General features: G+C 51.8%; 1 protein-coding gene across 4 annotated transcripts; it reads right to left on the bottom strand.

Annotated features, from left to right (window-relative positions):
- Positions 1-7,445: 7,445 nt before the first annotated feature.
- NRBP2 (nuclear receptor binding protein 2) lies at positions 7,446-14,860 on the bottom strand. Of its 4 annotated transcripts, XM_016185155.2 has the most exons (19): positions 14,290-14,859; positions 13,755-13,877; positions 13,548-13,649; positions 13,368-13,457; positions 13,138-13,178; positions 12,959-13,053; positions 12,801-12,824; positions 12,627-12,710; positions 12,476-12,531; positions 12,291-12,386; positions 11,124-11,256; positions 10,942-11,044; positions 10,801-10,851; positions 10,591-10,726; positions 9,720-9,773; positions 9,554-9,617; positions 9,400-9,455; positions 9,265-9,311; positions 7,446-8,856 (listed from the first exon to the last, which is right to left on the bottom strand). In XM_016185155.2, exons 1-19 carry the CDS (start codon positions 14,440-14,442, stop codon positions 8,820-8,822), a joined length of 1,545 nt encoding a protein of 514 aa, XP_016040641.1. In that variant the 5' UTR covers positions 14,443-14,859; the 3' UTR covers positions 7,446-8,819. The 4 variants fall into 4 exon arrangements, with proteins under 4 accessions (XP_016040641.1, XP_060053792.1, XP_007516068.1 ...); XM_060197809.1 differs by lacking the exon at positions 9,400-9,455 and having other exon boundaries at positions 14,290-14,860; XM_007516006.3 differs by having other exon boundaries at positions 7,446-9,311.
- Between the last annotated feature and the right edge of the window lie 558 nt (positions 14,861-15,418).

Below are 15,418 nucleotides of genomic sequence, written 5' to 3'. Positions count from 1 at the left end.
CCGAGGACGGGGAGGGGGTAGATAGCATAATGGTTATACAAAGAGACTCTCATGCCTGAGGCACTAAAGGTTCCAAGCAGCAAAGGAATTACTGGATAACATGGCATTGCCATTTGTATTTGTTTAAGGATTATCCATACTGGTTCCATAGTGGTTGTAGCAGTTTGTGTTCTCACCCGCAGTATAGGAAAGTTCCTCTCCAAACCCTCTCCAACACTTATTTTCTCTTTGATGGAGCCCATTCTCACAGGTGTGAGGTGGAGTCTCAACATGGTGTTGATTTACATTTCTCTGGAAGAATTGATTTTAAATATTTATTTTATTTATTTCACAATGATCAAGAGAGGAAGGGAGGCCAGAGTGCCACTGTGGTGTTTGCAGTACGGGACATTGAACTCAGGACCTCGTACTTGAGTTCAACATTTTATTTCATTTATTTATTTATTTTTTCCAGAGCACTGTTCAGCTCTGGTTTATGATTGTGCTGGGGATTGAACCTGGGACTTTGGACCCTCAGGCATGAGAGTCTCTTTGCATAACCATTATGCTATCTACCCACTGCCCAAGTCCAAGTTCAACATTTTATTCACTGTATCACCTCCCAGGTTGCATCCCTGGGAGAGTTGAAAAGGAAATAGACTCCTCTAGTAGAGCAGGGCTGAATAATTGGCTCATTTTTCTTCCCTTCTAACACTAGAGGAAAGTGTAGCTGGGCAGCTGGCTCAGTAGTGGAGGGCAGGACTTACACACATAAAGTCTCAAGTTCAGATTCCTGGCACTGTGCATGCCAGTGGGATCCTCTAGTTCTCTCTCTATCAGTAAAATAAATCTAGTGGCAGAGGAGATAGCATAGTGGTTATACAAAAGGAATTTCAGGGGTCAGGTGGTGGTGCACCTGGTTGAGCACACATACTACAAAAAGAATCAGGGAGTTGGGTGCAGCAAGTTGAGCACAGGTGACACAAAGTGTAAGGATCCCCGTTTGAGCCCCCGGCTTCCCACCTGCAGGGGAGTCGCTTCACAAGTGGTGAAGCAGGTCTGCAGGTGTCTGTCTTTCTCTCCCCCTCTGTCTTCCCCGCCTCTCTCCATCAATAACAACAACAATAATAACCACAACAATAAAACAAGGCCAACAAAAGGAAATAAATAAACATTTAAAAAAATCTAAAACAAAATGCTAGAGGGGTCTGAGTGGTGACACACCCAATTGTTTGAGGATTCATGTCATAATATACAAGCACCTGGGTTCAAACCCCCAGTCCCCACCTGCAGAGGAAATCTTTGTGAGTGGTGAAGCAGTGCTGCAGGTGTCTGTCTGTTTATCTATCTCCTCCTTTCCTCTTGGTTTCTCTCTGACTCTATTCAATAGATAAATAACTTAAATACATATTTTAATATTTATTTATTTGTTATTGGATAGAGATAGAAGTTGAAAGGAGAGGGGGAGACAGAGAGGGAGACGGACAGAGAGATACTTGCAGCTGTGCTTCACCATTCATGGAGCTTTTGTTCCTGCAGATGGGGACCAAGGGCTTGAACTGGGGTCCTTGTACACTATAGTTTGTTTGCTTAACCAGGTGCCACCAACTGGTCCCCAATAAGTAAAATATTTTTAAAATAAAATAAAATGTAAGAAAGGTTTTATAATGGCAAAACTAAGGAAATTAGTAAGTGGGCTGTTTGGAACTGGAGAAATATGGGTAGTGGAGCTGTGTGAGTCAAGCCAAGGTGATTGTTTGAGAGGTCCTGCATGGTGCAGGTGGCAGGAAATCCCAGTCTGTATTCCTTCCCCTGTGGCTGGGAGGTAAGCTCCAGAGGAGAGCCAGGAGAGGTAGTCAGAGGCCTGACCAACTGGTAGGGTCCTGCTATGACAATGGGGGAGTAGGTGAGATTGGTTCCTGCCCTTTCCCCTACCGGCTTGAGTCTGGTCCCCAGCATGTATCTCCCAGTGGCAGAGGGCTCCTCTTTGTAGCTGTTCCCACCTCAAAAGAGAGTGGCCAGGTGGGAGAGCTAGCCTCAAGGTTCAACACTCACTAAATCATCTCACTTTTTACTTTTAATGAGGTGGCAAGGAATGAATACAGGACTTAATGCATGTATGCTACTGCCGAATTGCCTTTTTGACTCAGTTTCTTTGTTACTATTTTTTCCCAGAGCACTGTTCAGCTCTCGTTGATTGAACCTGGAACTTTGGAGCCTCAGGCATGGAAGTCTCTGCATAACCATTATGCTATCTCCCCCATCCAGTCTTTGTTCTTTATTCATTTATTTTTGAGATGAGATGAGAGAGGGAGAAAAAGAGGGAGAGAGGAGTGAGTGGCACAACTCAAAGCACAGCTCCACTGTCTAATTGTGGAGTTTCCTTGGTGCGCTTCCATATGGTCCTGGAGATTGAACCCAGGGCATCAAACGTGTACTCACTCACTGCATCATCTTCTGGCTTCCAGATCATCTCACTGTTTTGTTGTTTTATTTTCATTTTTTGCTGTCACTGGGGCTTCACTTCAAGCTGATTTCTTCAGATATAGGCAGAGAAACAGAAGGAGAAAAGGAAAGACACCACAGCACCAAAGCTTCCTCCAGTGCCATCGGGCCCGGGCTCAAAACTAGGCATTGCACACATGGCAAAGCAGTGCACTATCCCAGCAGGGACAGAAATTCTTTATTCTATCATATATATATATATATATTTTGGCTCCAGGGTTATTGCTAGGACTCGGTGCCGGCACTGTGAATCCACTGCTCTTGGAGGCTATTTTCCCCCCATTTTTGTTGCCCTTGTTGCTACTATTGTTATTGTTGTTACTGATGCCATTGTTGTTGGATAGGACAGAGAGAAATGGAGGAAGGAAAGACAGAGAGGGGGAGAAAGACAGACACCTGCAGACCTGCTTTACCACCTGTGAAGCGGCTCTCCTGCAGGTGGGGAGCTGGGGCCTCGAACCGGGATACTTGAGCCAGTCCTTGCGCTTTGTGCCACCTGCGCTTAACCCGCTGCGCTACCGCCTGACCCCCAGGGACTGGACAGAAATTTTAACAAAACAGGGGGATGGAAGCAGTGAAATGATATCCTAAGAATTATAAGAAAATCACATCTAAAGACAAGAGGCTTTCAAGAAAGCGTTAGGGTATACAAAAAAATACATAGTGAAGAATCACAAGGAAGAGGAACAATTCAGTTCAACAGCAGGAGGGTGGGAAGCTAAAGCTGAAATCACCAAGAATTTGACAATAACAAAAGCAAAGCTAGAATACAGAAGATAAAGCTGTCCCTGCACTGGCTGCTTTGTACCTTCCTGTGTGTGGAAGCAACCTGGACACTCAGAGGCATCCATGAGGGAAGGGATCCAGGTTGTGGGGTGGAGTAGGCAGGCACTCAGCACCTGCACGTGGAGGAGTGCAAACACCGCCCTCTGGTGGCCGATTCTCCAAGGATTTTTTTTCCTTTTTTTTTTTTTTTTTTTTTTTTTAGCCTTCAGGGTTATCACTTGACTCAGTGCCTGCATTACTTACAAATCCACTGATCCTGGAGGCTGTTTTTCCCTCTTGTTGTCCTTGTTGTTTATCGTTGTTGTAATATTGTCATTGTTGTTGGATAGGACAGAGAGAAATCGAGAGGAGGGAAGGACAGGGGGAGAGAAAGATAAGATACCTGCAGACCTGTTCACCACTTGTGAAGCTTTCCTCCTGCAGGTAGGTAGCCAGGGGCTCCAACTAGGATCCTTATGCAGGTCCTTGCACTTCACGCCATGTGCACCTAACCCACTGCACCACTGCCCATCCCCTTTCCAGGGACTTCTGACACTGATCTATGACAAGGCTCTCTGGGTGTCTGTGTGCCAGGGCTAGTCTTGTTAGCTTATGCACACTCAACCATAGGATCCTTGCAGCAGTCCTGTGGATAGGATACTGCTCCTCTCCTCAGTTTTACAGATGAGAAGGTGCAGGCACAGACCAATGATGCACAGCAAGAAACATCAGTGTGAACCTTGGAGATGGCTCAGTGGTAGAGCACATATCTTTATGCAAGAGGCCCTAGGTCTGATCCCCAAGACTCCATTGTAGCACCATGGACAGTACCAGGGATGGGGTGGGGAGGGTGCCATGGATGATGGAGCTGTACTTTACCATTTTCCTCTCTCTTACTCCTCTCTTAAATATTGAGTCAAGGTCTGGGGAGATAGCATAATGGTTATGCAAAAAGCCTTTCATGCTGAGGCACCAAAGGTCCGAATTTCAGTCCCCAGCACAATCATAAACCAGAGCTGAACAGTGCTCTGTGAAAAAAAAAACAAAACAACAAACTAAATAAACATAAAACAAATGTTTTCACATTAAACATCAAATTTATAAAATACTAAAATATTGAATCAAAATTGGACCAGGAAGGCAGCTCAATGAATCAGACCCTGGACTCATTTCTGGCATCCACATTAAAAAAAAGCGAGGGAGAAGTGGTGTTGTACCTGGTTGAGTGCACATTATCATATACAGAGACACTGGTTCAAATCCCTGGTCTTGGGGATGGGGATGGGGTGGGGGGAAGCTTCACAACTGGTGAAGCAGTGCTGCATGTGTCTTTCTCCCTCTCTATCTTACACTCCCCTCTCAATTTCTCTTTGTTCTATCAAATTCTAAAAAAAGAATACATGTTTAAAAACACAGGTCTACATGTGGCGCAAAGCGCAAGGACCGGCATAAAGATCCCGGTTCGAGCCCCGGCTCCCCATCTGCAGGGGAGTCGCTTCACAAGTGGTGAAGCAAGTCTGCAGATGTCTATCTTTCTCTCCCCCCCTCTGTCTTCCCTTCCTCTCTCCATTTCTCTCCGTCTTGTCTAACAAGAACGACATCAATAACAACAAAACTACAACAGCAATAAAAAAGTAAAACAAAGCATAGATCTTAAAAAAAAAAAGCATGAACGATCCCAGAGACTCTACCCTTAAATCATCAAATAACATGTCTCTTTTTAAAATTTTAAATATTTTATTTATTTTATTTTTGAGAGAGATGCAGAGGGAAAGAGAGAGAAACACCAGAGCACTGCTCAGCTCTGGTTTATGGTGGTGTGGGGGATTGAACCTGGGACTTTGGAGCCTCAGGCATGAAAATCTGTTTGCATAACCATTATGTTATCTCCCCGCCCTCTTTTTTTTTTTTTTTTAAAGATTTTATTTATTTATTAATGAGAAATATAGGAGGAGAGAGAGAAAGAACCAGACATCACTCTGGTACATGTGCTGCCGGGGAATGAACTCAGGGCCTCATGCTTGAGAGTCCGATGCCTTATCCACTACACCACCTCCCAGACCACAACATAACATGTCTCTTAAAGCATAAGCCCAATATTTAAATTCTTCTTCTAGTGTTTGCCAACATTTAAATAATAAGTTCCAATAATGAGGGGAAGGATGCAACAAAAAAGGGAGAGAGAAAATAAAAGAGACAGCTGGGGGAAGGGGGAAGGAGAGGGAGAGAGAGATAGAGATACCCTAGAATTGAGGTTCTGGAACCAAGTATAGTAGATGAGAGGGAAGGTGCACACCCAGCGTGCTCTTGAGTACTTCCAAAACACTAAGGCAAAGAGAAGCTCAAGACACAGAAGTCACACATGGAACAGAATTCAGTAGTGGCAGTATGGTGGGTGGAGTGTTGAACTTGTAAGAGTGAGGTCCCAAGTTTGATCCCTGGCACATGAGCCAGAGTGATGTACTGGTTCTTTCACTCTCATTAATCAATCAATCTGGTGGTTGGGGAAATAGTAAACTGACAAGAGCATCAGACTTGCACAGCTGAGGTTTCTAATTTGATCCCTGGTGCCATATGTGCCAGAGTGGAGCTCTGGCTTACTTGTTTTTGTCTCTGTCTTATATGGAGCTCTTTCTTATATGTTACAAATAAAAATAAATCTTTACAAAGAATTATAAAATTAAAAAAAGAGGGGTGGTCCGGGAGGTGGCACAGTGGATAAAGCACTGGGCTCTCAAGCATGAGGTCTTGAATTCAATCCCCGGCAGCACATGACCCAGAGTAATGTCTGGTTCTTTCTTTCTGAATAAATAAGTTTAAATAAATAAAATATTTTTTAAAAAGAGGGATCTGAGGAAACAGCATAATGGTTAGGCAGAAGACTCATGCTTGAGGTTCCAAGGTCTCAGGTTTAATCTCTAGCACCACAAGCTAGAGCTGAGCAGTGTCTGTATCTCTATTAAAATTAATTTCTTGTGATCCTTGACCTCCAAAAATCTGGGAAGAGGGCAGGGAAGACAGTATAATGATTATTAAAAACAAAACAAACAAAAAGACAAACAAAAAACAGGGAGTCAGGCGGTAGTGCAGCGGGTTAAGTGCAGGTAGAGCAAAGCACAAGGATAAGGATCCTGGTTTGAGCCCCCAGCTCCCCACCTGCAGGGGAGTCGCTTCACAGGTGGTGAAGCAGGTCTGCAGGAGTCTGTCTTTCTCGTCCCCTCCTCTCTCCATTTATCTCTGTCCTATCTAACAACGATGATATCAATAACAACAATAATTACCACAACAATAAAAAAGGGCAACAATAAATAAATATATTAAAAAAAAAACAAAACCCTCTCCATGTCTGAGGCTCCAAAGCCCCAAGCTCAGTTCCCAACACCACCACCACAAGCCAAGAGCTGAGCAGTGCTCTGGAAAAAAATAATCTCAACCTGGGTAAATGCTTTTATTTAGTTATACTAACTAGCAGATTCATAAGTAGAATAAGAGCTCTCAAGCAGGCTCCATAATGTCCCATGAATCCTTTCTCTGATGAGTATTATCTGGGAAGCTACTTCTCCTCATAGAGAATGAAGAGGGAGTTGTGCAGTCCAGAGACAAGATAAAGGAGGTGCACCAGGTCACTGGGGAAGGAGCAGCTCATGCTGACACATGCCATAGGCTTACAGATAAACACCCTGGGCCAAGAGCTGGCATGGCGGGGAACCCAGGAAAAGGGGACTGAGCAGTTAATTATGCAGTGAGCTCCAAGTATCAACAAAAGGACTATATTTCTGGAGAATCTAAAGATTGAGGCATGTATAGGAAACAAACATGAACAACAAAAAATAGGCAATCATTAACTTCAGGGAAAGCAAAAAGTTGTGCAAGAAAGCAAATATCATATCAGGACACCTTGTTCTTTGCTGTCATCACTGGAAACATGCTGGGTCACAGGATTGAATTCTGTGACACCCCATCCCCACATTAATGGGGCACCTAATGAGACATTTTCCCATTAAAAAAGTGGGGAAAGCATGTGCTAAAAGCCTGGAGAAATAGAGTTGAATTTAAGAAGGATTAAAGTACTGAATTCATTACTGACCTTCAGAAAAGCCATTCCACTAAAATAATATGTATATAACTTTGAGAAGATAAAAGTTGAAATGAAAGCCTTCACATAGGCACACTTAAATGAAGCAACAGTACTGGAATATTTTTAAAAAGATTTCTTTATTTTTATGAGCAAGAGACCAGAGCACTACTCAGCTCTGGTAAATGGTGATACCAGGCATTGAACCTGGACCCTCAGGCTTTCAAGTCCTATGTTCTACCTCTGAGCTATCTTCCCAGCCTTGTAGTGCTACTTTGAAGTTCAGTTTAATCACTGGCACAATCTGCTATGCATTTGCCACTCCAACCATTTAAGATGATTTAGAATCAGACAGTTTAGCATCAGGATCCCTAACTATGCAGGTTAATTTAGGTATGTCATTTTTAAGTTGGAAGATGTGAGAATTTGAAAGATTTTTTTTTTCTAGAGCACTGGGATATTTAGAGACTCACTATGTTTGCATGTTAAATTTATTTGCTAGCCTTGGTAAAGTTGTTTTGTTTAAATTTGGGGGTGAGAGTGATATGGGAAGTGAAGTGATGACATCGCTGACTCCCCTGAAAGATATTGGTGACCCAACCTCTATAATCTCTGACAGTTACTTTTATATGGTATGGCAGGAGGTATTTTTGTAGATTTCATTAAGATCAAGGACCTTGAGATAGGGAGATTATCCTGGTGGATCCAACCCAATTCCACAATGCGCTCCCTCACTGTGGGAAATGAGATAGATGGTTCACGAAAGAGAATTGACCTGCTTCTGGTGGCTTTGGAGGAAGAGGATGATGCTGTGAGCCAAGGGATGTAGGCACCTCTGAAAATGGCCTTCCTCCCCAGCAGGCAGGAAGATGGGCTACCAGTGAATGCTGCAAAGAATGAGGGCATGCCCAGTACCTCTTTCTCCCTAGAACTTCCAGAAGGAATGCAGCCTTGCTCCTGGACTGCAGTGTGGGCCAGACTCCAGAGCCTAACAAAGAAGTTTGCTAAATGTGCAGCCAATTTGCACAGCAGCAGTGGAGCACTAACAGGGTGGGGAGTCTTCCTGTTCTGACGTGGGGAAACGCTTAGAGACCAGCCCAAGTGTCCTGAGTGTACCCATGCAATTTACAGTACTGGGAAGTGCTTAACCCAGTGTAGAAATGGAGGGGAGGCAATCCAAGAAAACCAGATCATAGGTGGTAGCAGAGATCCTGGAGCCTGACCCCTATAACTTTGGGTACAGGCCCCAAAACGGCCCTTTGGAGCAACCAAGGGGGGCGGGAACTTGTCCGTGGTAGGTCCTGGCAGCTCGCTGTCTTGGCCAGGTGGATGGGAAGTCAGATGGGGGCTCTGGGGCAGGTCTGTGGTGGGTGGAGGTGCTGGGGTCCCGAGAGGCCAGGGACTGGGGCTCTGTGCAGTGTCCCTGTGTCCATTTTGCTGCTCCCGCTGGGGCCCTGCCAGCCCAGTACTGCACTGGTACGCTTTCGCAGGCACTTCACCATTGGCTCCAGGTGGGGGCTCCTTGCTGGGATCTGTGGTATCAACTGGGGCTGGAACACCTCTGGGGCAGACACCTATCTAAGCTGCTCCCCCCCCACTCCCCCCCAGCATCAAGGCTTTCTGTAGGGTACCCCCCTGCTGAGGGATGGGAGTGGCCAGGACATAGAGCATGTGGGAGGGGTGCTGAGATGTGGAATCCGAGTTGGGGGTGTATGTGTGTGATCCTAATGTAAAGGCATGTGTCCCCTGGGACACGCTGGAAGTCACAGAAGGTTTCTCACTAGCAGGGTGCTTGGTTATCACCCCCCCCCCCCCACCAGGCACACAGGCAGAAATCCTCTGGCTGCCCCAACCAGGCCAAAGCTGAGTACCCCTTGGGTACTCCAGGGCTGCCCCCCCTAGGACTGGGGGTGTAAGGTCAGGGCTGGGCCCCCCGGTACTTGAGGAAAGTGCTCTCCAGGAAGGCAGCCAGCTTGGTCCGGTCATCCTGCAGAGTGGGGGGTTGAAGGGGTGAAGCCAGATTGGCACCCTGTGACACCCCCTTCCTCACCCAGGGAGTGAATGTGCCTGAGCACCTCGTGGACAAAGCCGTAGTGCACAAGTTCGGAGGCCAGGTCCTGGGCGTTGTCAGCTGTGGCGGGGACAGTGTGTGTGGGGGGCAAAGTCACAATGTGCTCAAGGGGTATAACCCCCCCATAGCCCCCCTCCCCCCGTCCCTGTCCAACCTACTTGGGAGCAGTTCATAGGTGAGCTGCCGGTGCAGCCGGTCCTCCAGCACCAAGAGCAGAGTAAGCTGGGAAGCGGGAGGACGTGACTTAACTCTGGAGCCTACCTGCCCCCTACCCTACATCCTCCCTGCCCTCTGCCCCAGCTGCCCAGCCCCCACCCTGCTCACATGCCAGCGTGCCTTGTCCTCGCTTCTCTCCAGGTTACACTGCATGTGAATCACCTAGGAGCAGGGCAGGAGGGAACCAAGGTTGCTACAAAAGCCAGAACTCAAAGGCTGCTTGCCTAGAGAGGCCCAGGAAAAGCTCTCCAATGTGTATCTCCCTGCTACCAGAGGGAGGGTGGGGAAGACTTCCACAAGATACATGGAGGCTGGATACTGCAGGATGAACAGAAGTTTTCACAGGTGGACAGGACACCTGAGTGAAGCAGGGCTGAGGGCAGTGGGGTCAGAGTGTTAGGCAGAGTGGTAGGCAGGGATGTGACAGAGCAGAAGCTGGAAGCCACAGAACTCCTAGCATCCCATGGGCCACTGAGCTAGGACAAGGTCTGTCTTCACTGCAGAAAGGCGATGGAAAGGGCATGTGGGAGTGGACGTGACCAAGACCAGGGATGGCTGGAGGCACCCCAAGCTGCAGCCCTGGGAACCCAGAGGGCGCAGCTAGAACACGGGGCGGGGGGGGGGGGGGTCCAGGCTACCAGGACAGGCTTCTGACCAGGAGGGAGCCTCACAGGCTGGGCTGGGGGGCAGCATCAGGCTGGGGGCCTCCAAGGAGACCCAGGGCATTCAAGTCAGTAGCTGTAGGCCTGGGTTTGGGGTGAAGAGCTAGAGAGTGGGTAAGAATGAGGTCAAGGGTGCCAAGTCATGGGACTTGGGGGGTAGGCAGGGGGACAAGATACCTCTGGTAAAGGGGATTCCCAGCTTTCCCTATAGACCCCAACCTCTACTAAGATTCAGGCTGTTGCAGCCTGGAAGTGAGCTGGGCTGGGTAGCCCCTGAAAAGGGCCCTTCCAGGCGGTGAGTGGATTTGGGGGCTCACCTTTCTGGTCTCTGAGTCAAAGGGTTCAGGGGTTGGGGTCTTAGCCTTCTGGGCCTCCTCAGGGGGTGGGGCCAGTACCCTGGGCAGTCCTAGTGGTCGGGCATCAGCAAAATTCATCAGAGGATAGATCCCGTTCCTGGGGACACAGCAGGGGTGGCTGGGAGCTCAGGCCTGGCCACCAGCTGGTCCCCAACCTCAGGGGATTCTCACCTCACATCCTCCAGAAACTTGTCCAGCTCCAGGAAGGACACTTCTGAGTACCTGTACAGAACAAAGGACACATGATGGGTGGCACTGGGGCAGGGAAGGGGTGGTGGGAAGGGGGAAATCCCCCGGTGTCAGGCTGCTCACCGCCACTGCATGGGGGGCTGGGGGGGCCGGGGGATCTCAGCCAGCACAGCATGCAGGTCCATGGCCTTGGTCTTTTCCTCCACCACATTCTCAGGCATAAGGTCTGGGGAGTCACAGAGATGCTCAGGGGGTCAGCCCTGAAGCCCAGGTCTGGAAGGCTTCTCCAGCACCCCACTCCTTACACTGGTGCTGGATGAAGCAATGGGCAGCCAGGAGCTTTAGTGAGTGCACCTCGAACAGCACGCGGTGGAAGAGGAGGTTGTGAGCAGAGGGCCGGTAAACAGGGTCCCGGGCCAGACAGGAGAGGATAAACTCCTGGGGTGTGGGAAGAAGGGCATGAGATATCTCTCTGCTGGGTAGATGGGGGGGGGGTCCCCTGGGTGGGTGGTGGCCCTCTAGCCTCAGAGAGTCCTTCATGCTGGGAGGTGCACAGTACTAAGGCCCACAAATGGGGTGTCAGACTATGGCCTGGGCTTCCCCACAACCATCTCCTAAAGCAGGCACTTGGGGAGTCCATTGACACTCCCAATCCACCAATGGAGGCTGCACTGCTGGGGGCAGACCCTACCTGGTGGCAGTGGAGGGTGGTGAGGGCCAACTGGTCAGCCCAGCGCCTTGGGGGGAATGTGTAAGTGGGCATAACAGGAGCCCAGCTATCTGCCTTCCCTGTTTCTGGCTGCTCCAGCTCAGGTCTATCACAGAGATGGCCCTTGTGGGTGCTTCCTGTCCATCTTGCCTCCCCTCACTCCCTGTCTTGACCCCCCTCTGGAAGCTAGGTGGTAAAGCAGCCTCTGAATCTTGAAGGAGAAGTTGGGGATGAAGCTTCTACCCCGTGTACCCTCTCTGTCCCCATAGCCAATGCCAGGTCAGTGCTAGGCTGCCTCCTGGGGGTCTGGGAAGCATCCTGGCTCTGCTGCTCACTCTGCAGCCCTGGGAAAAGTACTCAGCCCCTCAAGATAAAGTTTTCTAATCTCTAAAGTAGGTAGAATGGTGTCCATCCCTCTAGGTACCCCCCCCCCTTTTTAGATAGACAGAGAGGCAGAAAGAGACTACTATACTGAAGGTTCCCTCGACTTAGTGGGGGCCAGGCTCCAATCTGGGTGGCACACACTACACACATAAGCTATTCCACCAACCTGGGTACCCACCCCTGAGCTGTGCTGACCCTCAGGAGTTCCAAGCCCGGAATCCAACTTGTGTTCTGTCATGGTCACTCATTTGGTTGTGTCTTGTGCAGCAGGCTGGCACACCTCTTTGTGAAAGGACCCGTTGCACCTCCAGAGTTGCCCAAAGTATTCCACCAGGACCTGTGGCCCTAGAGCTAGCCTGGCAGGGCAGGAGGTGCTCACCCGCATGTTGGCATCACTCAGGGAGTGTCTGGCACGAGCAATGGCCTCCTCGGTGACCCGTGTGTCCCCATTGGCCTGGATCTCCAGCACTGCCATCTGGGGAGGGGTGTGTGTGATGGGAATGTCAGTTGATCTAAGGAGTGGATTCAACTAGGAAGCCCTGCCAGGCACTGGTAGGACAGTACCTCCAGCGCGCACATCCCAAAGGAGAAGATGTCCACAGCAGTCCTGTCGGCGACCTCTGAAGGGGAAGGGCCAATCAGGTCGACTGTAGGGTGGGGGTGGGGGGCTTGCGGGGAGTGGGGGGGGGGTGGAGGGATGGTACACCCAACTCACCGCCATACTCAGGAGGGAAGAAGTGCAGGTTCCGCTGCTCTTCCCGCTCAGCGAGGATGGGGCTCCGGAGGTCATCTGGAAGCGCTGTGGAAGGGGGTGGTCGGCGCACTTAGTCTCCCTCACCCCATGGACTTCCACTCCACCCTACCCCACCCCACCCTTGTCCCCACGCACCATTGGAGAAGATACGATGCCACACTGCGCCGGCCACCACAGGGAAAGAGAGCATATCAAGGCGATGGGCCGCATGGCTCCTACCCACCAGGTGGAGGTGTGGGGGTTCCCTGTGGGTCCACCCCCCCCCCCCGCTCTACCCCCTGCACAGCCAGCACCGGAGCCTATCTTGATGAGCCCATTGTGCTGTATGAAGATGGTGTCGCTTGTCAGGTTCCCGTGGATGATAGGGGGGCTGCAGGCGTGCAGGAAGCTGCAGAAGGCGTGGGCAGAAAGGGACATAGGGTCAGGCGTGCAGAGGCGCATGGGGCGCAGGGGCGGAGGTGCATGTCCTCACCTGAGCGCGGACAGGATCTGCGTGCACCAGCGCTTCCAGGCCTGGCAGTGGGAGGAGGAGCTGGGGAGGTGGCCAGCCCTGCCAGGCGTCCAGCAACCCTGGCCTGCCCAGCCCTCTTCCCAAACCCAGCTCAGGTCCCCAGCCTGCCCTGGCACCCCTAAACCAGTTCAGTCCCTGATCCCATCTGCTGCACCTAGGGATTGACCCAGCCCACTTCCCATACTCCTTACCCGGGCGTTCATAGCCTTGTGGTTCTTCTTAGTCTTTTTGAGGAACTGCTTGAGGCTGCCCGAGGACACGTACTCGGTGATGAAGATGACCTGTGGGGCAGGCGGACTCCAGGCTCCACCCGCTGCATGAGGATCCCTGGCTGTCTCCCTCACCCCTTCTCCTCCCGACCCCTAACTCACCCGCGCCCGGGACTCGGAGGCGTCCAGCCAGTACTTGTGCAGCTTCACGATGTTGGGATGGTCTACCAGTACCAGCTGCTCAAACATGGTCTGGATCTTCTCCTGAGTATGTGTTTGGGTGGGAAGGTGGGGGTCGGGGAGGGGCGTGGACAGTTATGGGATCATTATGGTGAGGGAGGATGGGGGGTCAAGGGGTCCGAGACTCACCTCGTGGGCAGCGAACGCTTTCCTGTTGCCAAAATGCAACTCGTTCCACACCACCTCCACGCCCTCCTCTGTGTCCATGGCCAGGAAGGTGCTCTGGACCCCTGGCATATTCCCTTGATTCACCTGTTGGGGGAGGGGGCCTGCCCGTTGGGGAATGTACCAAGGAAGAGGGTGGGGGCCTCGGTCTGTTCACGCCCTTCCTGCTGGCGCATGCATGCCATGCAGGTCCAGGCCTGTTTGGGGGGCAGGGGCCTGCAGGAGGGCTGCCCCCTAGAAACCTAGAGGGTAGGATCAGGACTAGAACCCAGGGGATTTAAAGCAGATTTCGGGGTGAAGGGTGGTCCCCAGAAAGCTAGCAGCTGCTCTTGGTGGCACGGGGAGGTGGTCCTGGGTGGTCGTCTTTAGCAAATCGAGTATTCCTCACCAGGGCCTGGGGGGCAGGTCAAAGGGGTGCAAGAAAGAGGCCGCCGAGAGGTTTTGGGCCTCCCAGCCCCTATGCCGGTGCATGGCGTCCCTCCATTCCCTGCGTGCCCACCTGCTCCCGCCGCTTTTGCCAGCGGCCACACGGGCTTTCCTCCAGGATGTCGCTCTCGTCCTCGCTTTCGTCCTCCCTTTCCCGCTCCCGCTCCCGCTCCCGCTCCCGCTCCCGCTCCCGGCCCCGCCTAGGCGCTGGCTCCGGGGCCGCCATGGCTCGGCAGGCGCAGGCCACCGCCCTCGGCGCGATCCGCCGCCCCGCACACCCGCGCCACCCCCGCCCGCCTTGGCCTCGCGCCCGGACGCGCAGCCCGGAGTGGAGCCGCCGCCACCGCCGCCGTCGCCTCCAGGCCCCAGCGCAGCTGCGGGAGCTGGGAGGTGGCGGGCGGGTGCGCGGAGAGCCGGAGGTGGAGCCGGCCCGCCCCTCGAGAGCCGCCTCCTCCGGCAGGAGCCGGAGTGGAGCTTCCCGGAGGTGGGCTGAGCTCTCGCCTCGCCCGCCCTCTGCCCACCTCTGGGAGGTGCCGCCCGGTGCGAGGACTTGCCCATCCCGTCTTAGGGCCCGCCCCACGGAAGCCCTGACCCCCTGGTTAGTGGTCCAGACTCGCACTACAAGGGACCCTGCATACTACATCTAGGTCTCGCCCCCACCACGCCCAATTCATTCCCGTCGAAGACCCCGTCTCATGCAAAGCCACGCCCACAAGCCACATCCGAGCCATCATCAGAGGCCACGCCCTCCGAGACCCCGCGGCCCCGAGACCACGCCCTCCACAGACCACGCCCCCAATACCCCGAGGTCACGCCTTCCCGTGACATAGTCTCTCAGCTCTTGCTTGCGGGAGAGCTCCGGGGACCCACGGGCCCTGTTTTTTGAGATCCGCACAAATCAGGCATGGAGTTTCAACACCACCTAGGAGCCGACCTACGCGGGCTGGGGCCGAGGACTCACTCTGCTTGTGCCCCGAGGAGCGCTGCATCCCGTTCCACGCACCGCGAAACCAGACTCTGGACCGCCATTCGGTCTCCTGGCTGGACGCCCAGAGTGGAGAGGACCAGAAATAGCCGGTTCAGCCCTGGTGCTCTCAAGGGTGTGGGGGCCGGGCTCGAACCTGGGTCGTGCACAGGATAAAGCAGCACACTATTCAAGTGAGGTATTTCATCTGGCTTGTCATCTTCTCTCTTTATGCAGT

Source organism: Erinaceus europaeus, chromosome 1 (genome assembly GCF_950295315.1).
Source record: "Erinaceus europaeus chromosome 1, mEriEur2.1, whole genome shotgun sequence".
In the NCBI taxonomy this organism is placed as follows: domain Eukaryota; kingdom Metazoa; phylum Chordata; class Mammalia; order Eulipotyphla; family Erinaceidae; genus Erinaceus; species Erinaceus europaeus.
This window is presented reverse-complemented; position numbering and strand designations above follow the sequence as displayed.